We start from the raw sequence: 23,216 nt of genomic DNA on the forward strand, positions 1-23,216 counted from the left end.
ATAATAATATAATGTTGGAGGGTTGTAGTTCCCTGGCTTCCACCATGGAAGCAGAAAGAAGATTCTCCTTTTCACTTCCTGGCAGCTAGGACTCAAGCGTGTGAATTGGACCAAGGACTTTGACTTCTTAGGGGATGATGCTAAGAGGCAAGGATAGTGTGGGAAGTGTTCATGGCAACAGCAGCAGCAGCTTGAGCAGTCTTGAAGTGGTGGTGCTGAGTATTCACTGGCAGCGGTGGCCATGGCAGAGAAGTGGTGTAATTACTGTTTTGCAGTCAAAAACCCTGGTTGGCACAGTGACTGCATTTAAAGGATCCAAGTCAACTTGTAGGGTGTTTCCAGTCTTCTAGGATTCTGTCTTCAGCCCTGTCTCTTAGTTTAACATGGACATCAAAAAGTGAATGTTGTGTTAGAAGGCATCGATGAAAATCTGATACTTGGAACTATGAAGGCAACTGATTATCCTTCTCTGTTCTGTCACTTGGACCCCAGCTAGAACGCCACAACCAGTCCTGAGCACTAGTCTTTCATGAAGGAAATAGGCAGACTGGACCTGGTCAAAAAATGATCAGGACAGGGAAGGAAATCAACCACAAAGTATGAAGAACAGTGGAAATGATAGGTATCACATTCCCTGACTCTGGAGAAGGGGGAATTGGTGACATACATGATTGGATCTCAGATTTCCTAAGGACCAATGCCTATTATTCCTTCCTTCCTTCCTTCCTTCCTTCCTTCCTTCCTTCCTTCCTTCCTTCCTTCCTTCCTTCCTTCTTTCTTTCTTTCTTTCTTTCTTTCTTTCTTTCTTTCTTTCTTTCTTATGTTTATTTATTTTGGGGGGGGAGAGAGAAAGAGAGAGAGAACAAGTGGGGGAGGGGCAGAGAGAGAGGGAGAGAGAGAATCCCAAGCAGACTCCACACTGAGCCCACAGAACCTGTAGAGGCTGACACAGGGCTCTATCTTACAAATCGTGAGATCATAACTTGAGCTGAAATTAAGAGTTGGAAAAAAAAATTAAGAGTTGGACATTTAACCGATGAGCCATCCAGGTGCCCCTATTTCCTTCTTTCTCTCTTTCGTTTTTATAAATTTTTTTTAATGTTTGTTTATTTTTGAGAGAGAGAGAGAGAGAGAGAGAGTGAGGCAGAGAAAGAGGAGGGAGAGAGGGAGCCAGAGGATCCAAAGTGGGCTCTGAGCTGACAGCAGAGAGCCCAGTGTATGGCTCAAACTCATGAACTATGATCATGACCTGAGCCAAAGTCAGACGCTTAACGGATTTAGCCACCCAGGCACCCCACCCCATAAATATATGCATATTTCGAACATAACCACAATGCAACCATCAAAATTAGGAAATTAACATCGATACAATACTATCCTTATCCTTAGTCTGCATTCAAGTTTCACTGGTCATCCCCAAAATATTTTATAGCAGAAGGATCCACTTCAGAATCACAGTGTTGCATTTGGTCATCACGTCTCTTTAGTCTCCTTCAGTGGGGGAAAAGTTCTCCAGTTTTTCATTTACTATCATGAACTTGACATTTTTTAAAGAGGTCAAGATAGTTATTTTCAAGAATGTTTTAAAATTTGGATTTTTCTAATGTTTCCCATTGAAATTGTAAGCATATTGTGGAGGAGGTACTTTGAAATTATGTAAATATCTTGTTACTCATCAAATGTTCATTTCTTCATTTATTCAGTATGAACACATGGTTTCTTATTTTGTTCAATTGGCTGTGAACTGTTTCTATCAATATTTATTTTCATGCTCAAATTTTTCCTAAATAATTTGTGGCCACTGGGAAAACTACAGTGGATTAAAAAATAGGTAGCTGCCGGGGTGCCTAATTGGGTTAAGCGTCTGGCTTTGGCTCTGGTCATGGTCTCGTGGTCTGTGAGTTTGAGCCCTACATTGGGCTCTGTGTTGACAGTTCAGAGCCTGGAACCTGCTTCGGATTCTGTGTCTCCCACTCTCTGCCCCTCCCCTGCTCGAGCTCTGTATCTCTCTCTTTCTCAAAAATAAATAAAACATTAAAAAAAAAAAAAGATGGCTGCCGATTCTTTACTTGTCCACCCACCCAGAAGAGGAGACATCTACTCCCCTTCAATCTGGACTGCTCAGTAAGTTGTTTTACGTAAAATATCCAAAGAAGTGATGCTTAAGGCTGGGCCTTAAGGGGTCTACATCTTCTTACCTTGTCTTGAAATGCTCCTTCTTAGAATGTACCTTTCATTTTGTGAGGAAACCCGAGCAGCCATGTGAGAGGCCTTTATGGAGAGGTCCAAATGGAGAAGAGCCAAGGCCCCTGACCCACGATCATTCTCAGTCAGCCTCTAGCCTACACAAACTGCCAGTGTGAGTGAAATCATTTGGGGACTTTTGACCCTGCCAGTGCCCCAGATGACACCATGTGAAGCAGAACAACTGTGAGATAGAAATGGTTAGTTTGAAGACACTAAGTTTTGGGGTAATATCTTATGCAGATCTAGATAACTGAAACAACTGTCTACTGTGTGCCAGGCACTATTCTATGTCCTTCTGATCTACTAAGGTAAAAGAGAAATGTAAACTGACAGGTGCAGATAAGGGTGCTGTGAAAGGGTAGAGGAAATGTCTACCTGCGGGCAGCCTGCGGGGAGAAGTGGGGAGGTGGGTAATTCTGGGCAGATCAACACTCAACAGGCAAACTACAAAACCCAGATTCCAGTTTTTGGCCAGTCAGCACTGCAACTTCCTCTTCCGGTATCTCCTCTGATGGGATTAGTTTTCAACCTGACAAAGGTGAAAGTGGAAAGGGCTGGAGAAAGTTGTCTTGGGTCTGTCTGCAATACCAGTTCATGTTTGGACAGCTGGACAATATTGTTCTGAAGGTTTCTGGTCTCTGGACCTTTCTGAAGCAAAAAATTTACCAATTCTAGGCACCTCTAGATGGGGGTGGGGGTGCTGATAAAGCTCGTGGGAAACTTGTGGGCTCTGCATGCTCCCAAGGAATAGATAGTTAGCAGTTTCCTTGCTTCCTGGCCACAGAGAGGGTTCTGGGATAGTTCTGTGACCCCCTAACCTCCCCTCAGTCCTGTCTCCTGCCCATCATCTGGACACAAGGAAGACATATCTTCATTTTCCCTTCTCATTTTTCAGATGGGGTCTGTTATAACCCTCCTCACTCATTGGTCAGGCATTTTCCTCTAGGCATAGGCTGTTGGGGTCAGCTTCACCTTCAGCAGCTCCCTGGTGAACAGCTCTTAACTTACGTGTTTCAAATAATTTAGCAACAAACAAACAAATAAATAACTTAACAATAGTTCTTATCCCCTTCCCACATAATCAAGATGATCATAAGCATTCATTTAACAGTTTTTTAAAATTAATTATTTTTGAGAGAGAGAGAGAGAGAGAGAGAGAGCACGTGTGCACACGCTGGGGAGGGGCAGAGCGACAGGGATACAGACAATCCCAAGCAGGCTCTGCGCTGTCAGCGTGGAGCCCGACACAGGGTTTGAACTCATGAACCGTGAGATCATGACCTGAGCTGAAATCAAGAGTCAGATGCTTAACTGACTGAGCCACTTAGGTGCCCCTCATTTATTAGGTATTTACTAAGTGTCAACTTAGTAATTTTTACTAATTTTAGTAATTTTTACAAATATTTACTAAGTGTCAACTAAGTGCCAGTTCAGTTCCAGGAGCTGAGGATACAGTAGCAAATGAAAGTTCCTGCATTCATGGAGCCCATCGTCTAATAAGGGAGACAGACAACAATAAATAAATATATAGTGCTGGGTAGTGATACATGCTCTGAAAAAAATCATGCAGGCTAAGTATATTTGGAACTATTCCACATAGGGTAGTCTAAAAAGACCTCTTTCTTAAGGTGACATTTGAGAAATCTGAATGAAATATGGGGGAAGACTATTTAAGACTAAGTGAATAGAAAGTATAAAGGCCCTGAGGCAGGAAAAAATAAGCAAAATAAGAGAACAGCAATTAGGTTAGTGTGGCTAAAGCAGGTAGAGCAGGTAGGGAGTGATAGACGTGGGTGGGGAGGAGAGCTAGGAACCAATTAGATAGGGCTCCTACATATTTGGATTTCATTCTGAAAATGGCATGACCTGATTGATGCTTACAAAGATCTTCCTAAATGCTGTTTGGAGAACAGACTGTGGAGGGGGGCACGGAGAAGGTGAAAGCAGGGTGACCAATTAGGAGGCTACCATATAACCCAGGCCAAGATGATGGTGGCTTGGTCCAAGATAGTTGCAACAGAATTAATAAGTGGTTAATTCTGATGATTTAAAGGTAGCACTGACAAAACTTGCCAAGGGATTGGAAATGGCGTTTGAGCATAAGAGAGGCACAACAAGGATACCTTTTAGGTTTTGGGCTTGAGGAACTGGATGAGCAATGGTGCCATTCCCTGACGTAGATAAGAATGAGAGTGGAGTATAAGGAGTAGGTTATTGAGGGCAGGATGTATTGAGTTTGAGAGACTGGTTTGAGACACTTGAAAATCAGTCTGAAGATCTAGGCTGGAGATAGAAATGTTGCAGTCATCAGCAAACAATTATTATAAATTACTCCTAGGGAGTGTGTAGACAGAAAAGAGTATCATGTGCCATGTTCTGAGGCTTTCAACAGCTGGGAAGACAGAAATTTTGTGGTTATTAGCATACAGATGTTATAAATCACTCCTAGGGATTCAGTACTGACAGAAAAGAGCATCATAGACAGTGGCCTGGGGCCTTCAACAATGGGTGAAGAGGAGGAGAAACCCACAAGGGAGACAGAGGAGTGACCAGTGAAGTGAGGAAGATCAGGAAAGCCTGGTGTCCAGAAAGGCAAGTGAAGAAAGTATCCTGTATAATCACAACCAAGAGTGAACTCCTGAGCCTCAGTTTTCTCAGCTGTGAAATGGAGACAGGAACAAGTACCTACTTCAAAGTGTTGTTAGGATTGAGACAATGCATATAAAGCAGTTAGGCTTGTGTTTGACTGGCATATAGTAAACTCTCAATCTATGCTAGCTCTTGCTATCATTCCCTCCACTTTAGAGTTGGCTGCCAGAGCTGTCACCCTCTCCATCCACATAAATAATAGCACTCTCATGGGTCTTTCTCAGGGGTCAGGTGCCCCTGCTCACTCAGGCATCAGGTGTGCCTGAGGAGTGGCCTCTGAGTCAAATTTGAACCACACAACTTCAGTGCCTAGGCCTATCACCCCGATAGCCTCCAGCCCTTACCTGCAAATCAACAAGGGTTAAATGTGTGGTGTATAAAGGTTTTGAAGACAGAATTCTGACTGTCCCTCACCAGCTGTGGGATCTTAGGCAAGTTTTTTTTTAAGTTTATTTATTTTGAGAGAGAGAGTGCACACAGGGGAGGGCCAGAGAGAGAATCCCAAGTAGGCTTTGTGCTGTCAGCAGAGCCAGGAAGCAGGGTTGGATCTCACAAACCGTGGGATCATGACCTGAGCTGAAATCAAGTCAGATGCTTAACCGACTGACCCACCCGGACGTCCCCTTAAGCAAGTTTTTAGCCTTCTTGAGCCTTTAACTTTTTTTTTTTCCCCAGCCAACGCCTAATCCTGAGCAATTTTTTTTTTTTTTAATAAAGACAGACTGCCACGTGCTGTGCCTCATTTGAATGTATCTGGAGTTTTGGAAGCTTGACCACCCTACATTCTCCTACAAATGGACCTCCAGAGCTTGTTTGGAGAGGAGCGCAGCTACTCCTATAACCTTGATGGAAGGCCGATCCTCTATCCGGGAAGGTAGTGGGAAGGTTGTCCTTTTCGACCAAGACCACAGCTTCCGGAGGGATGCACCTGGAGCAGAGAGGGAGGAAGGGGACACCCTCCTAGCCAGCCAGATCAGCCGAATCAACCCTGGCGATCAATGGGGTGACAGATGTCGCAGCCAGATAGCCCTCACATCCAAGCCTTTAACTCTTTATCTGTAAAATGGGGGTAATTCCTACTTCATGGGATTGTGTCTGGGTTCACACAGACTATATAAACAAAGCTGGGGGATCTGTTTGTCAGTAATGGGAGTTACTGAGGCTTCTTGCCACTCTCCTGCTCAAAGCACACATCCTCTCGGGGCAGGATGCACGTAGAGGAGGCACTCCACACACCCAAAACCAAGCTGGGTGGGCCTTTGCCCTAGGCTGGGCTGCAGGTGAGTTAGCCAGGCAAGCGGAGACTTGTGCACTGTCTCCTCCACGGGGCCAGGGTGAGCCGCGCCTCCTTGCTGGGTCCTTACATTGGTAGAGGGGCCTAGCCCCGCCAAGGGAGGGGTACCGAACGTCCCAGAGAATCCCTCCTCAGCTGTTCCACCTCCCGCCCGGCGTCGAAGCCCGTTTCTTGGACAACTCTTTTCCGTCCCTCTTCCAGACCCACCAGGCCTACCGAGCCCCGGGCCGGAACGCCGCCGAGTCCCCCCACCCATCAAATCAGCAACCAGCGTCTCTCTGCGCCACCGCGTGTAGGCCCAGGCCCGTACCCCAGCCCTTCAGCACCGCAGGAAGTGGTGGCGCCTCTGGAGGGCAGCCAGGAGGAGGAGGAGGGGTGAGTAAGAGAAGGAGGCGGCGGCGGTGCGGCTGGGTAGCAACCGAAGCCACAGGGCAAGGGCTCGGGAGGAGGGCGGTGTGGGAACCCGAACGCTCAGCGCCGCGCCCGGGGGCAGCCAGCCGCGCTTGGAGACGGCCCCGCCCCCTGCAGCGCCCCGCCTCCCGAGTCCCCGCCCGCGCACCGCGGCTCCGCCCCAGAGGCCCCGCCCCCCTGCTCCAGTCCCGAAAACCCCGCTCCAACCGACGGCCCCGCCCCCGCCCCCGCCCGCGCCTCGGGCGCACTTCTAGTCGCTGGGCGGCCGCGCTGGTCGGAGTCTCGGCGTTCCGCCGCCTGCCACCCGGCGCTGCGCTCCCCTGCCTCCCCTCCAGCCCCTCCCCCAAGAGCCGTGGTCGGGCAGCGCCTGGCCGGCGGCCCGCGGGCGGGCCGCCCCCCTCCCCCCCGCGGTAGCCCACCCGCCTCTTAAAGCGGCGGCGGGAAGATGAGGTTTCGGGAGCCGCTCCTGGGCGGCAGCGCGGCGATGCCGGGCGCGTCCCTGCAGCGGGCCTGCCGCCTGCTCGTGGCGGTCTGCGCGCTGCATCTTGGCGTCACCCTCGTCTACTACCTGGCGGGCCGCGACTTGAACCGCCTGCCTCAGCTGGTGGGAGTCCCTACACCGCTGCAGGGCGGCTCAAACGGCGCCGCCGCCATCGAGCAGCCTTCCGCGGAGCTCCGACCCCGAGGGGCCCCGCCGCTGCCGCTTTTGGACGCTTCCTCCGAGCTGCGCTCGGGTCGCGACTCCAGCCCAGACGCGGACTCTCACCCCGGCCCCGGCCCCGCAAGCAACTTGACTTCGGCCCCAGTGCCCTCTACCACAGTGCTGTCGCTGCTCGCATGCCCTGAGGAGTCCCCGCTGCTCGGTAAGGACTCGGGGACTTTCCCGAATTTCCCCGATAGGGTCCCCTGGACGTTCGCCCATGCCCTCTTCCAGGATATTCAGCCCCCCAGTTCCGGATCGGAGTCCCTAGTCCCAAACAGAGGTTCCGGGCTGGATGTAGGGAGAGGGTGGGAGGCGAGATTTTTTTGGATTTACGTGGAAGGCTGGGGCGGGGGTGGTACAAGGAAACTGCAGGCCCCTCTGTTCCCAGAAGCAGAGCAGGCCTTGGAGACTTCCCTGCTCTGGCCCTTGCCTCAAGAAGTTTTGGAGTTTGAGTTTGCTTCGGGCATGGAGCAGCCTTCGCCCTGCCAAGTCTGGTAAGGACCAAGAGGCAGCTCAGAGTAACCCACTCCAGTTTAGGAAACTGATGATGAGGCCTCCAGTGGGGAAGGAAGTTGCCCTCCCATTTCACATCCAGCTCACATACGTTGTCTTCCCATAGAAATACTCTCCTCTGAGTGTGGGTTAACTTTTCCTGAGCATTAGGACGAGTGACTTGCTCTTTAACCTCTGGTTTCTGGTCTGTTAAATGGGGAAGATAAATGGTACCTAAGTCAGGTTTGTTTTGGAAGGCTAGATGAGACAATATAAACAAGGGTGTACATTAATGAAGGTAAACCCTTAGTAAATTGTTGCTATTATGTTAAGTTCCTCCTTTGTGTAGATCCCTGCCCTGGGGCCTTCCTACCCTGCTTCCTGCCCCTGTAGGTTCCCAAAACCTAAGTGAACTAGCACTCTTAAGGGCTGAGGGTGTTTGTAGGAGTACAGTGTGTGTACCATAGGGGCTGGAGGGCTAAACTATAAACTAGTTCACACTGAATTGTCCCTTCCAGGAAGCAGCTCAGAGTCTCAGGTATCTTGCCCAGATAATTGGAAATGTGGCCACCAGCCTGTGTTTCAGCATATACTGGGAGTTTGAGTGGGTGGGTTTGCATTCCTCACATCAGGAGGAGTCTGAGCCCGTGCCTGTTGGAGGCAGTGGGGGGGAACCTTTCCTTGGTCTGTAATCCACAGGCAGTCAGGCCCAAGGCAGCCACAGGTTGTTCCCAAGATTATCATACAGGTGGCTGCTCATTTTTAATGCCAGGGTTTATTTGTGGCTCTGAGTGAGGGGCCCTGGCAGCAGGGCAGGCATCCTGCCAAAAGGAACTCTTGTCACCTTCCCGCAAAGCCCTGGCAGAGAAGACCTCCTACATGTTCTTGCTCAATTTCTCCGATGATTACTTCAGTATTTTCGTATCAAGTTTGGGGGGAAGCTCTTGGAATTGGTCAGACATGAATTGTGGAAGTAAGGGGATTTTTTTTTTTTATTGTAAACAGAAAATTGAGTCCCTTTGGACTCAATTGGACTTCCCTCTGGGAAGGAGACTAGTTCTATAAAATAAAGTTGAATATTTGCCCCGCTGCTAAGTGTCTGGCCTCACGCATCTTAGAGAGTTTCTCAGAATCTCTTTCTTATATGTAAAATGAGGTTGTTGGTGATTAACTCACAGGGTTATTTTTAGAACATAAATGAGATTGCGTACATTAAGTACACGGCAAATAGGACTTGGGACTTGAAGTTCCATTTTCTCAGACTCCCGTGGAGATAGAAGGCTCTGAACAGCAGAGAGAAGGGAGAGGAGAGAGAAGAAATCCTCAGAACCCAGAGAGGCCAGGTTTTGTCTTTTTTGGTTTTAATTGTTGCCTAGACATTTATTCAGAAAAAAAGAAACTAGTAAATTAAAGTACTCCAATGTTCATTAGATTGGTGTTTGAGGTATGAAGTCTTCTTGATGAAGCTGGAGAGCCCGTGGTGCTGTATCTCTGCTTTGTTTTGTTTTCTAATGGTGTTGCTAGTGATTGGTGACCAGTTACTGGTATTTCTGAGCTGAACTTTGAATTGGTGGTTTGAAGGGACTTCCTGAGAGATAACGTTTGGAGGGTGAGGAGAGAGGCCCTCGGCCTTCTCTAGCTTGGCTGCCTTAGCGTGACACATATGGGACCATGATGTTTGGGCAGCTGCTACGGAGGTCCCACAAAGTGAAGACAGAGGGTTTTTCTTCATTTTAATTGAGCCCTTAGGTTTGAGTGGTTGGGTGCAGCTCTTGGAGTGAGGGCTCCTGGCTGGGAGGGGGCCCTGAGGAAGCTGAAGGTCTCTCGGAGTGTGTGGGTCAGGGGAGTTGAGCCCATCTGTTCATCTGGGCAGGTGTCAACCAAAGCCCTTGTGGGTGGTTTTGAGGTTGATGGGAGAAAGCATCCGTGGGGTTTAGAACTGCGGCCTTTTCACTACTTGCAGTTTCTTTCCATGACTTGGCTTTACTTTCTGTTGTCCAGGGGTCTGGGCCATACGCTATGATAAGCTCCTGTCTGGAACATGGAGGGTAATGGGCATGCTCTTTCCCGGAGGAGCCAGGCATCAGACTGGGCTTGATGAGTGACTGTTTGATCTGTCGTGGGTTGTTAGAGCCTTGAGACAGACTTCAGAGAGACTTGGGTTTGAATCCTGTCTACACTATCTGTGTGACATAAGGCAGATTGTAGAGTTTAGAGCCATTGTAAGCCCTACTTCAGGGTCCCCCATGGGCTAGTGTGAGGCCTTCAGGAGTAGGGACTGAAGGGGGGAGGTAGGCCTTTCCTGAGGACTCTTACAAGTTCCCCAGGGAGTTCTCTCAGACAGTTCAGAACTCCAGGCACTGTCCTCTTGGCCCTCTGGCTGAGCAGCATCTAATCCACTGAACACCGTCATGTGGCGCCCTTTCCTGGCTGCCTGGGTGTTTGCCTGAGATGTAGTCAACCTGGGAAGAGGAGTGGTCTTGCCTTTTCCTTTTCCTGGGATATTCATCTCTGCTCAGATTTGGTGGCAGCTCAGTGTAACTTGACTTGTACTGGCACTGGCACTGTCAGCCCAGAGAGGGGCTGGGTGGGAGTGGGCAATACTTTAGGTTGGACTGGTTAGAGAAGGCCGGGCTGACCTGGGGGCTCAGTTGGAGCCTGGTACACCTGGTACAGTCTTGTCAAGTGTGTGTGGGATGTGGGGGGTGAGTAAAGGACTGCTTAAACCCAGAGACTTCCCCTGCCCTTTGTGCTGTGAAGAGATTCTCTTCATTTGTTCAGACGAGAACTGTGATCTAGAGGTGGGCACCAGAGAGTTGTGGGCCCCTGGGCCAGCAAACAGCTACTGTAGATAGCCAGGGCCCTGGGAGAACACACATCCATGAGCCAGTTTCCCCAGCTTTTGTGGGGGCTGTCAGCCAAGCCCCTGCCATGGCTTGCACCCTTGGGAAGACAAAGCACTTTCTGAGTCTCTGCTGGGCTCTCAGCTCTCAGGTGTTTTTCCACCAGCATGCTGTCCCCCTCCCATATGCACACATGTGGACACGAGCAGGCTGCCCAGGACAGAATGTACTTTGAGGACATCTGTTCTGGCCTTGGCTTGGGAAAGGGCTCTCTCTCCCCTTTGGAGATGAGTCTTGGAGCCTCATCCTCAGGGTTGGGGGAGGCATGGGGAGCCTCTCCTGTGTCTAGATCTTTAAGCTTTGTCAGATTAGGTAACTAGTACTTTAAGACAGTTTTTTTCCTGTTGTTTTTCCTGGGGAAAATAATTTACTGACAAATTGACAGATACACCTTCTTGTCTGACAATCCGAGATTACGAAACACCCTCTATGACTATTCGGCTCACTTTCTTCCATTCAGCCTGATGGTGGCTGAAGTGATTCCTGACTGTGGCAATCTGTCCCAGACTCTGAGCAAGCATGGAAGTTCCTTGGGGCATGGGGAGCAAGAGCCAAATGTGGGATTGGATTTCATCCGGAGCATCTTGGACCCACAGCATCCCAGGATGGGACTGTCTAGTTCTCTGGCCCCATCCCTCATTGTGCTAGAGGGCAAGGGTGTCGTCTCAGGCCACACAGCCAGGAATGGCCAGCTGGGGCTGGAACTCAGGTATTCTGCTTCCCAGCATAGTGCTCTTCCTTGAGGTTATTGCCCTGTAGATACCTAGTGCAGGGGCTCAGAGCAGGCTAACATCTGGAATTTGGGAGGACCCTCTCTCTCTAGGTGTGTCTGTGTCCACCTGAAAGGTCTTATGTAGCAGCTTGCATGGACATCCTCAATGGCTAAAGCATCTGGTAACTTCATTCACTTACAACAATGTGCCTGATCTTTGCTGGGTACTAGTGCCGCAAAGAGGAATATGACAAAATGCCTCTTCTTTAGGAACTCATAGTCCAAGCAGAGGAGGCATAATTAAATTTTGCTGATGTCATTTAGAGAAACTAAATTTTGTGTGTGTGTGTGTGTGTTATAGTCTCTCTCTCTCTCTCTCCTATCCATCCCTCCTTTCCTTCCTTCCTTCCTTCCTTCCTTCCTTCCTTCCTTCCTTCCTTCCTTCCTTCCTTCTTTCTCTTATTCAGAAACCCAGAGTTGATATCAGAGTTCTTCAGTCCTGGTTTTGATTGTGTTGAAAAGTTCCTCTAATTTCTGTAGCCTCAAATTAGCTTGGCTGAGTAATCTGTACCTTGCTGCTTTATAATGACTGTAATGATACAACAGCAACCATATGGTCTTTGGGTAGCAGCAGGATAGGGATTTCTAGGCTGAGACTAGACTAATTTATGGGTTGGGAACAATGGGACAGTTCATGCTCAGGCTGTCCCCGCCTTTCCATAGACTTCACCCTGGGGATCTTCCAGGCTTTGGGGGCAGGTCTGGGAGGCTCATCCCCTTTGGGCCTAACTGGGCTCTGGGTGTGTATGAAAGGGGCCCAGTTGTCCTGTGGCCAACTCAAACCTGGTGATTTCTCCCCTGCTCGTAGACCCAGTGCCTCCTGTGCCATCTTCACTATTCAGTGTTCCCTGCCTGCTCCCGACAAGAAGCAGAGACTGGAATTCTGCTTGAATCCATATCTATCTGGAAATTCCAGTTATTCTTATCCAGTTAAGGGCAATCCGTTTGTTTGAGGACAAGTGGTCCGCCTTTGTGGCTTAAATCCCTTGAGGCCTGGCACTGTGGCCATTTTACACTTGTCTCTGGCACTGCCCAGGGTGGTCTGGCCAGTGAGGTCAGCCAGCCAGACCCTGACTCCTGGGGGATTTGACAAGGCATGGGATTGTGAGAGTTCCTGGTAGCCGGACTGTGACCATGATTGTAAAGGCCCCAGTTATGGGGGTCTCTGTGTTTAACTGGGCCTACACAGGTCACGAGCTCAGGGAGAGATTGCAGATCCTGTTGTAAAGGTCAGAACCTCCAGGTTCGAAGGTCGTGGTGGCTTAGGATCAGGGGTCAGGGTCTGGTTGGGAGCTGGTTCTGGGTGGACGTGGCCTAAAGGGATTCGTCCTTAGAAGGCAGAAGGGCTGAGTCACACGCTCAGTGTTTCAGGTTCCACTTTCCAGCCTGGCCTCAGCCCGCCCCTTCCCTACACAAATGAAGGCCAGGAGATACATAATTGGCTGTTGCTAAATTCTTTGGCAGTGATTTTAATGTCTGGTCTGGGTGTGTTCTGTAGCTGCTTCCCTTTCCCCCTGCCACTCTCTAAAGCCCCTCGCAAAGCCCAGAGAGAGGGAAGGATTCGCCTCCCTGGAACACGGCAGTCTAGGGCTGTGGGTCTTTGCTTTTCTCTGTATTTTTTTGAGGAGCGCACGATCTCTTCGTCTTCTTTGCAAAAAGTAATGCAGGCTTATTGAAAATAACTTGAAAAGTTAAAAGAGGTAGAAAAGCACACTTGTATTCCTATTACCTAGAGGAGACATGTAGGCACATCTTCTGTTAGTCTTTTTTCTTGTACATATGATAAGAATATAGTTACTGTCTTTACAGATGAACACATAGATTGGTATGTTTAGATATAGATAGCCTGGTGTCCAGCAAAGAATTTGTCACTTAAGATTCTTTCTTACGAGCTCAGTTCTACAACTTTAAAAACCACAAAAGCTGTGTCATTCTGTCAGCTGAATATGCTATAACTTTCTTTCATCATTTAGTTGTTGTTGAACACACACATGTAGTTTTTGTTTTTCTTGGTGGCCCTCTGAGGCTCGGACATAAAGCACTACACTTTTTGGATTTTTTCAATAGTAGGGTTTTCCAAAAAGGGGGGAAAAAGGGTGAATGCTTTCTGAGAAGGGCTATGTTTTAAAACCATTCTTACTAAAAAAGATAGACCCATTGAGAATTACAGGTTTGCTTAGCGCTGGCAGAGGAGTATCATTTATTGCTGAATGAGGGATGTGTCTAGAATTCTGATTAAAAAGGAAACTAGGTGCAGGAAGTGCCTGGGGCAGGGGCAAAGGGCCAAGCTGCAGGACAGACTCTTGGGATCAGACTGAGCAGAAATCTGTTGTCAACAGAAGCGGTGGGGGTGATGCCCCAGGAGTCTGCTTTCTCAGTAACTTCTCCATTTGTCTCCTTAGCAGCCAGGTCCCTGGGCTAGGCTTACGTGGACTGTGGCACTGAGGCCGTGGAAACACCAGCTAGCTAACCCAGTGCAGTTGACATGACTGACTTGTGACTGTTTCCACAGAGCTTGTGGGAACAAGCCAGCAAATCGAACTCTGAAACAAACAACACAGCTCTCCTACCTCCAGGCAGTTCTGAGATCTGGGGAGGGGCCACAAAGTGAGAACCTGCAAGTTTCCAGGAATTGCTTTTGAGAGAAGCCTCAGAGACCAGTAAAGCCTGGCGCTCAGTTGGAACTTGTTCAGGTGGTTTGAGCAATCCAGTCTCAGGCCAGTATGCCAGTCTCTTCCCAAGGTGTCATTCCACTTTGAAGTTATTCCACTTTGATTGCCCTCACTGCATCTACATTTTCCTCTTCCAAGGGACACTTTGGATTTGGGAATCTGCCAGGGGTTATTTGGCACAGAGCCTGGGGATTCAGGGGGAGGCTGTGCTGAGGGAAGAGGCGGGGTCATGTCCCACCAGCATGACCAGTATGGTATGAGGTCAGGTTCCTTCCTGTCCCACCACATGGGTCTGGAGGTTGTGGGGAGGGTCCCTGGTGGGGGGTGCAATAATTGCCTGGCCCCCTGACAGGGTACATTCTAAAAGTGCTTTTAAAATTTTCTTTAAACATTTCTTTCTGTTTTGCATAATATCCTTTTGCCTTTGACATCCTGAAACGGCAGATCGGTGTTGGTTGTTTCAGGACACCACCACCGCCCGTTTGAAAAAACAGGAAAGGCCTCCCCAAGTGGAGGGTGGACCCTGGGAAACTGGTATTTGCATTATAGGAGCTTGGCGACTTGGTGTTGAGGTGTTAGGTGGCTTCTGGCATTCAGATGAGCACCAAAGGAAGCCTGCCTGGCTGAGAATGGGTAGACCTGGGTATTCACGCCAAGTCAGGAAGGGCCCTAAGAAAGAGAGTAAATGAAGACTGGTTTGCTCATGCAGCGAGCCTTTATTGGTAACTACATTACGTTAGGCATGGGAGACAGACATAAACAAAGGCTGGTCCTTACTCTGTGGTGGACAGACCTGGGAAAAACTGTGTAGTCAGACAGAGAAAGCATGAGGGCCCTCAGGGCACCGAGGAGATGCAGGGAACCAGATGGATGATCTGGGCTAGGTCCAGAGTCAAAATGAGGGGCCTCTCTTCCAACACTGATTTTTAGCATCTCTGTCTCTCCCAATGTGTTTGAACAGCCTCCCTGGTTGGGAAGGGCAGGGGTCTACTGCTGAATGTGGCCTGTAATTTCCTCTGGCTGCTGTTAGGCCACATGGGAAGAACGCCGTAGCTGAAATGCCAGCTGCTGCATACAGTCACCTGCAGGGCGGGAGAGGACTGGAAGTGGAGGCAGAGTGAATGGAAGATAATGAAAGACAGAGAAGCTAGTATAGTAGGGACCATACTGGACAAGGGAAAGCTGAGGATAGCTAGACCGAGGGGACCAAAGGAAAGAAGGTAAAGGGAGAGAGAGATACAGAAAGAGGAGGTCGTGGTCTGCAGGGGAGAGGGGCAAAGCCTCAAAGACCACTGGCATGAGAATTTCGAGTTCTGGTTCTTCTAAGTCATTACATCATCTTGGGCAAGTCCCAACTCTGTCGGTCCCTCTTTCCCTTTCTGAAGTTTGAGTGGTCTTCAGTGCTCGTCCTTCTGAAGTCTAGGTTGGTATGGTGGGAAATCCTGGTCATATTTGCAACATGAAAAGCCTCTGAAATAACCTGTGAAGCTCACTACCTACTGCCCATTTCAGGCTCTTGGGGTGAGACTTCTGCTGTGGATTTTGTCGTCTCGAAGCAGGCACAAACATTTTAGCAGATGAATGACCTTTGAAGTGGCATGGAGAATGTTTCTTTCCATCACTCTGGCTAGCTGTGTGATATGGGAAAGCTGTTATTACCCTTTCTGTGCCTCTGTGTTTTTGCCTGTAAAATGGGGGTGATAATAGTGTCTACCTCATGGATGTTGGGGAAGTTCAGGTAGGAGGCATAAAAGGACCTAAAACAGTGCCTAACACTGAGTAAGCTCTGAGTGTGTTATTTATTATTGGTAGCACTAACAGTTATTTCTGAAGATTTTGGTTTTTGCTTTGTAGGATTTCTTCCTTTTTTAAAAAAAATTTTTTTTAGTTGAAAATATATCACCACATCAGATGTTTAAAAAACTATAATTTGGGGTGCCTGGGTGGCTCAGTTAAGTGTCCAACTCTTGATTTCAGCTCAGGTCATGATCTCATGCTTTGTGAGTTTGAGCACCACATCTGGTTCTGTGGTGACAGTGCAGGGCCTGCTTAAGATTCTCTTTCTGTCCCCTCCCCTGCTCACATGTGCTCACACTCTCTCTCAAAATAAATAAACCTAAAAAAAACAACAAACTATAATTCTACTACCTACCATTGTAATCAAACATGTGTCTACCACTGTAACAAAACCTGCCATTGCTTTTTATTTGTTTGTTTGTTTATTATGTTTTTATTTTATTTTTGAGAGAGAGCGCATGTGTGCACAAGGAGGAGAGGGACAGAAAGAAAGGGAGACAGATAATCCAAAGCATATTCCACACTGTCAGCACAGAGCCCAACGCAGGGCTCATACTCACTAACCCTGAGATCATGACCTGAGCTGAAGTTGGACACTTAAATACATACATACTTAACTCTGTTGTAATGGTAGTATAAAACTGTTCTGCGTTCTGCTCATTTCATTCAATGCTATCTTAAACTGTTTGTTAGGTTATTTGTAATTATCCTTATTATCTTTTCAAGCTGCTACCTAAAATTCTTATGGATATTCCCTTAGCATTCAACATTCCAGGTTTTTCCATTATAGATAGTCTTTTTTTTTTTTTTTTTTTTAATCATAGATAATCCTGAATATTTTCTCTTGTGTTGAGCTCTTTGCTTCAGTTGAATTAACTCCATGGGATAAATTCTTAGGAATTCTTAGGCCAGAGGACATAGACACTTTTAGGACATTGGTTCACATTGCCACCTTGCTTTCCAGAAGGGTTGGAATAATCCACAGGCCCTAAATCGCAAATTCCTGGGCTAGGGATATTGGCTTTTAAAGAATATGGATACCAAGAGAGTCAGATTTATCTGGAGTCTTATATCTATACTCTCAGCTTGTGTGTGTGTGTGTGTGTGTGTGTGTGTGTGTGTGTGTGTGTGTGTCTGTCTTAAGTGGCCTGTGTAGGGCACTGTGGCCATCCTGGACATGAGGCTTTTCCTGTAAGCCATTGCATCTGGGCAGTTCCTGTTGAGGTGTATCCATAAGGGCCTTACTGATGGCTCTTTGAGCACCTCATGTACCTTCTTTGCCAAAGAGTTGATTTACACAAGGTAAGAAACTCCTTCTTCCTATGTCTGTGGAGCTAAATCTGTAGAATGGGGGACAGGCTCTGGCTTTAAAAACCTGGCTTAAAAATGGTGTTGACCTAAAACTTCGTGGGTTGATGTCTGGGAATACCACATGCAGCCATCCACAGAAACCATGATAGGTTCTGACTGGCTAGTCTGGGCAGCTGACCATTTAACCCATATGGATCAACTCCAGTCTGACAGACTTGGTTTATGGGACCTAGGAATGAGGCCCAAAGGAAGAAAGACTTAAATTATATTGGGTAAAAATAAATTGATCAATAACTATAAATTGCCAGTTCTGCTCCTATGCCCCCCCCCCCCCCGCTCCCCCTCCACGCACATGCCTCTTTTGTAGATAAACAGGAGTCTGCTGACTTTCAGAAGTAGTAGAATGACCTTAGAGCCAGCGATTTCAGTTATCAGCGGTTTATAGATTAAGCAGATGGGGTGCAGTCAACTTGTGACTGTTCCTCCTCTCATGTTGTAACCACCCTTGTCCTCTTGTGCTACATCTCATGGTAATCAGCTGTGATTTAACAAGGTACTCGCCGGGGCTGTTTATAGTCAGGCTAGAGCTGCTGTCCAGCATGTTGTTCCTGGGGGACCCAGAGCAGTACTTTCCTCCTGTGTAAAATGGGGGCAATAATTCCTACCTCTAAGAGTGGATGAGAGGATTGAATGAGATGAGGTATGTGGTGATATCAGTACTCTTGTCTTTTGTTCAATGCCTAACCCCATTCTCTTGGGTGCAGAAGGCTTACACTCAGCCTAGTAGGAGGCAGAGTAAAATTTCCTCCAAATGCAGTTTTGTCTTTGTTTTTGTTTTTTTCCATCTACCCTGGGGCAGAGTTAAGAGGATAAGGGAGAGGTGTGAGGCTGTAACCATAATTTAGGGACAGGGTTTAGCCTGGAACCAGGGTTTAGTGGAGACCTACCTCAGTCCACAAGGAAGCCTCCCTCTTGTTGAATCCACAACACTGCGGAACTTGCAGTGGGGGTTGCTATGCTATGTGTCAGGCGTGCCAGGATTCTGTGGCAATTCATAGCCTTCCCTTCTCCAAGTGGACATTGTCAGTCAGTGTCCTGGGGAGAGAACTTCATGGAGTACAAATAGTTGAATGCTCAGGAAGAGGAGCTGGAGGGAGTATTGGGTGTTTGGTAGAGTCTCAGGAGGTGAGAAGACATGTGTTGTGGTTGGGAGGTGGGTGCTGGGCTCAGGCTGGGGTGCCCAGTGACCTGTGCTTGGTGTGTTATTAGAAAAACTTAGAGGCTGTAGATAGCCTGTCTTGTAAAAGAGACAGTAAGAAATACTGATCTGTAGCTGTTGGGATTTTTTTTTTCCAGCTTTATTAAAGTATAATTAACAAATAAATGATTTGTAGTTTTCTTTATTGTGATGCCTTTGTCAGATTTTGGTGTCAAGGAAGTACTGCCTCATAGAATGAGCAGGGAAGTGTTCCCTCCTCTTCCAATTTGTAGAGGATTTGCAAAGGATTTGTATTAATTCTTCTTTAAATATCTGGTAGAATTGACAAGTGAGGCCATCTGAGCCTGGGTGTTTCTTTGTGGGATGCTATTTGATTACTAATTCAATTACTTGCTACATGTCTATTCAGATTTTCTGTTTATTTTTGAGTCAGGTTTGGTAGTTTGTGCCTTCCCAGGAATTTGTTCACTTCATCTAAGCTACCTAATTTGTTGACATACCGTTGTTCACAATACTCCCTTGGAATCCTTTTTGTTTCTATAAGGTTGGTAGTGGTGTTTCCTTTTTTATTGCTGATTTTGGTAATTTGAGTTCTCTCTTTCTTTCTTTCTTTCTTTCTTTCTTTCTTTCTTTCTTTCTTTCTTTCTTTCTTTCTTTCTTCTAGCCAGAAGGATGTCATTTTTGTTGATCTTTTCAAGGAACCAACTGTTGGTTCACTGATTTTCTCTATTGTTTTTCTGTTCTCTAGTTCATTAATTTCTGCTCTCATCTTTATTATTTTGTTCCTTCTGCTTGCTTTAGGTTTAGTTTGCTGTTTTCCAGTGTCTTAAGGTGGAAAGCTAGGTTATTTATTGATTTAAAGTACATGATCTAAAGGCCATGTACTTGTAACATTTTCATAGATGGTGTCAAATTGCCTTCCAATTGGTTCTCATCAACAGTGTTTGAGAAGCACCTGTTCCCCACATCTATGCCAGTTAACAATCTTTTTACATTTGCCAATATGATGGGCAAAAGTGATACGTTGTTTTCATTAGTTCCTTTGATTACTGATGATGTTGAACAAACTCTTAGGTGTTCTTTGGCCATTTGTATTTCTTCTGTAAATTACTTGTTAATATTTTTACCCATTTTTCTATTAGTTTTAAAAATATGTTTGTAGGACCTTTTAATATTATGGATATTGCTCCTTTATATTGTTTGCAAACATAGTCTCTCTCTCTCTCTTCTTTTTTTTTTTTTTTGGTTTTGTTTTTTTGGTTTTGTTTTGTGTTGTTTTTGGTTTCCACCACCTTTCCTTTCCCCAGCCTGTTAGGCAGATTTCTTTTTTCTTTTTTTTTTAATTTAATTTTTAAAATTTACATCCAAGTTAGCATATAGTGCAACAATGATTTCAGGGGTAGATTCCTTAATGCCTCTTACCCATTTAGCCCATCCCCCTCCCACAGCCCCTCCAGTAGCCCTCTGTTCTCCATATTTAAGAGTCTTTTATGTTTTGTTTCCCTCCCTATTTTTATACTATTTTTGCTTCCCTTCCCTTGTGTTCATCTGTTTTGTATCTTAAAGTCCTCATATGAGTGAAGTCATATGATATTTTTGTTTCTCTAATTTCGCTTAGCACAATACCCTCTAGATCCATCCATGTAGTTGCAAATGGCAAGATTTCATTCTTTTTGATTGCCGAATAATACTCCATTGTGTATGTATATACCACATCTTCTTTATCCATTCATCCATCAATGGACATTTGGGCTCTTTTTCTGTACCTTGGCTATTGTTGATAGTGCTGCTATAAACATCGGGGTGCATGTGCCCATTTGAAACAGCATACCTGTGTCCCTTGGATAAATACCTAGTAGTGCAATTGCTGGGTCATAGGGTAGTTCTATTTTTAATTTTTTGAGGAACCTCCATACTGTTTTGCAGAGTGGCTACACCAGTTTGTATTCCCACCAGCAGTGCAAAAGAGATCCTCTTTCTCTGCATCCTCGCCACCATCTGTTGTTGCCTGAGTTGTTAATGTTAGCCATTCTGACAGGTGTGAGGTGGTAACTCATTGTGGTTTTGATTTGTATTTCCCGGATGATGAGTGATGTGGAGCATACTTTCATGTGTTGGTTGGCCATCTGGATGTCTTCTTCGGAGAAGTGTCTATTCATGTCTTTTGCCCATTTCTTCACTGGAGTATTTGTTTTTTGGGTGTTGAGTTTGAGAAGTTCTTGATAGATTTTGGATACTAACCCTTTATCTGATATGTCGTTTGCAAATATCTTCTCCCGTTCTGTTGCTTGCCTTTTAGTTTTGCTGATTGTTTCCTTCGCTGTGCAGAAGCTTTTTATTTTGATGAGATCCCAATAGTCCATTTTTGTTTGCTTTTGTTTCCCTTGCCTCTGGAGATGTACTGAGTAAGAAGTTGCTGCGGCCAGGGTCAAAGAGGTTTTTGCCTGCATTTTCCTCGAGGATTTTGATGAATTCGTGTCTTACATTTAGGTCTTTCATCCATTTTGAGTTTATTTTTGTGTGTGATGTAAGAAAGTGGTCCAGGTTCATTTTTCTGCATGTCGCCGTCCAGTTTTCCCAGCACCACTTGCTGAAGAGACTGTTTGTTTTTTTTTTTTTCCATTGGATATTCTTTCCTGCTTTGTCAAAGATTAGTTGGCCATATGTTTGTGGGTCCATTTCTGGGTTCTCTATTGTGTTCCATTGATCTGAGTGTCTGTTCTTGTGCCACATGGTCTCTCTTTTAACTTTATCTCTGGTGTCTTTCAAATTTTTGTGTATTTTTTTTTTTCATTTTATTTACTTTTGAGACAGAGAGAGACAGAGCATGAACGGGGGAGGGTCAGAGAGAGGGAGACACAGAATCTGAAACAGGCTCCAGGCTCTGAGCTGTCAGCACAGAGCCCAACGTGGGGCTCGAACTCGCGGACCGTGAGATCATGACCTGAGCCGAAGTCAACCGCTTAACTGACTGAGCCACCCAGGCGCCCCTCAAATTTTTGTGTATTTAAATCTGTTGTTTCCTTTATGGCTTCAGGTTGTTTTTGTACTCAAGAAGGTCTTCATCCCAAGATTATAATTTTATTCTGCATTCTCTTCTAAGCTGGTTCTTGAGCATTTTAGTTCTTGTCTCTGACAGTAAAAGATGAACAGAATCACTGTTAAACCCTCAAAACCTTATATCATAACCAGAAGGCCCTTTGAAGTCTTAACCTCTTCTTCCAAATCTATCACTGATGCTGGTACATCAGAACAGAAATGCAAAATTTTAGCCACTTGTGATTGTAGGGCTGTAATAACCTGTAGGCTTTGAAGTTGCTGAGATTCAGGGGAGAAGGCAAAGTTAACATTTACTGAATATCTGTAAAGAGCTAAGTGCTAAACATTGTGATGAATATATACAGGTGTCCTTTGAACAACATGGAGGTTAGGGGGCCTTACCCCCCTGTGCTGTAGAAAATCCACATATAACTTCTCACTCTTCAAAAACTTAACTCTTAATAGTCTACTGTTGACCCTAAGCCTTAGCGATAATGTAAACAATTGATTAACATGTTTTGTATGTTCTATATATTATACTGTGTATTTTTTACCATAAAGTAAGCTAGTGAAAAAGATCATATTGTTAAGAAGGTCATAAGGAAGAGAAAATACATTTACAGTATGTTACTGTAAAAAAACCTGTGTATAAGTGGACCTGTGCAGTTCAAACTGGTGTTCAAGAGTCAACTGTGTATGTGTTATCTCATTTACCATCTGGAAAGAGCACATTATTATCCCCATTCCTCAGAGGAGGAAATTGGAGCTGACTGCATTTAAAGTGATCCTGATACCAGAAAGGTACTGCCAGGAATGCATGACTGGCTGACTGCCCAGATGGCCCACAGGGCAGCAGGCTCGCCATGGTTCAAGGTCTGGCTCTAGATGGAGAGAGGATGTATTTGTAATCAGCATTGGGGATGTTCTAGAAATTTGAGTTAGGGCTCCAGAACTGATGAGAGGGGCTGCTGACTCACTAATAAAAACTCCCAGGAGACTTATTTTCATGCTGGAATACTAAATTGCTGCTTTATTGGGAAGATTAGAACTGTTGTCAGGTGGCTTAGAATTCTCTGGCTGCTGGCAATACTACAAGGGAAGCCATAGTGTAATCAAATCAGGCAGCTGGTAAGTCAGAAGTCAGAGCAGGGAAGTGAGTTGTACCCTAATGTTGGACGGTGTCTGCTGTCATGGCTCATGAATCCATCCCCATGGAATTGCAGACCTTTTTCAGGGACTGGGGTCCGGTCTAGTGGTCAGGCCTTTCTTCTCCCCGTACAGTTCTGGAAGGACACATCCAGCTCCGTCTCCACCACTCCCCCATTTGTTTCTTTTTGTACTTTCTTCTTTCTTCTCTTTCTTTCCATCCAGCCATCAAACTTTATTTCATGGCCCATTATCATCACAGACTCTACTGCTTTATTTTCTTTGTTCTGTTTCATTCTCATTCCCACTTCCATTTCCCAACCACCCCCCTCCCCACTTGAGCAAACACTTTAATGTGTTTCATGTGTATCTGTTTTTCTCTTGCCAAATTGGAGCTGCTGCTTTTTATATGAACATATTTATGTATTGAATTTTTTAGATTAACATATAGTAAAATTGGCCTTTTTTGGGTATACAGTTCTATGAATTGTAACACAGTGCACATTTGTGTAGCCACCACCATGATAAGGATTCAGAACAGTTTTATCACCCAAAATTCCC

The 23,216-nt window shown here is 46.2% G+C and overlaps 1 protein-coding gene across 2 annotated transcripts in view; it reads left to right on the forward strand.

Moving 5' to 3' along the window:
- Positions 1-6,870: 6,870 nt before the first annotated feature.
- The window catches only part of B4GALT1 (beta-1,4-galactosyltransferase 1), a 55,279-nt gene continuing 38,933 nt past the window's right edge, over positions 6,871-23,216 (forward strand). The window contains exon 1 of one of the 2 annotated variants that reach the window (XM_027039284.2): positions 6,871-7,464. In XM_027039284.2, the coding sequence (XP_026895085.1) occupies positions 7,047-7,464 (418 nt within the window). In that variant the 5' untranslated portion in view covers positions 6,871-7,046. The remainder of the gene's footprint in view (positions 7,465-23,216) is intronic. The other variant, XM_015073555.3, reaches the window with a different exon arrangement.

This window comes from Acinonyx jubatus, chromosome D4, assembly GCF_027475565.1.
Source record: "Acinonyx jubatus isolate Ajub_Pintada_27869175 chromosome D4, VMU_Ajub_asm_v1.0, whole genome shotgun sequence".
Taxonomy (NCBI): domain Eukaryota; kingdom Metazoa; phylum Chordata; class Mammalia; order Carnivora; family Felidae; genus Acinonyx; species Acinonyx jubatus.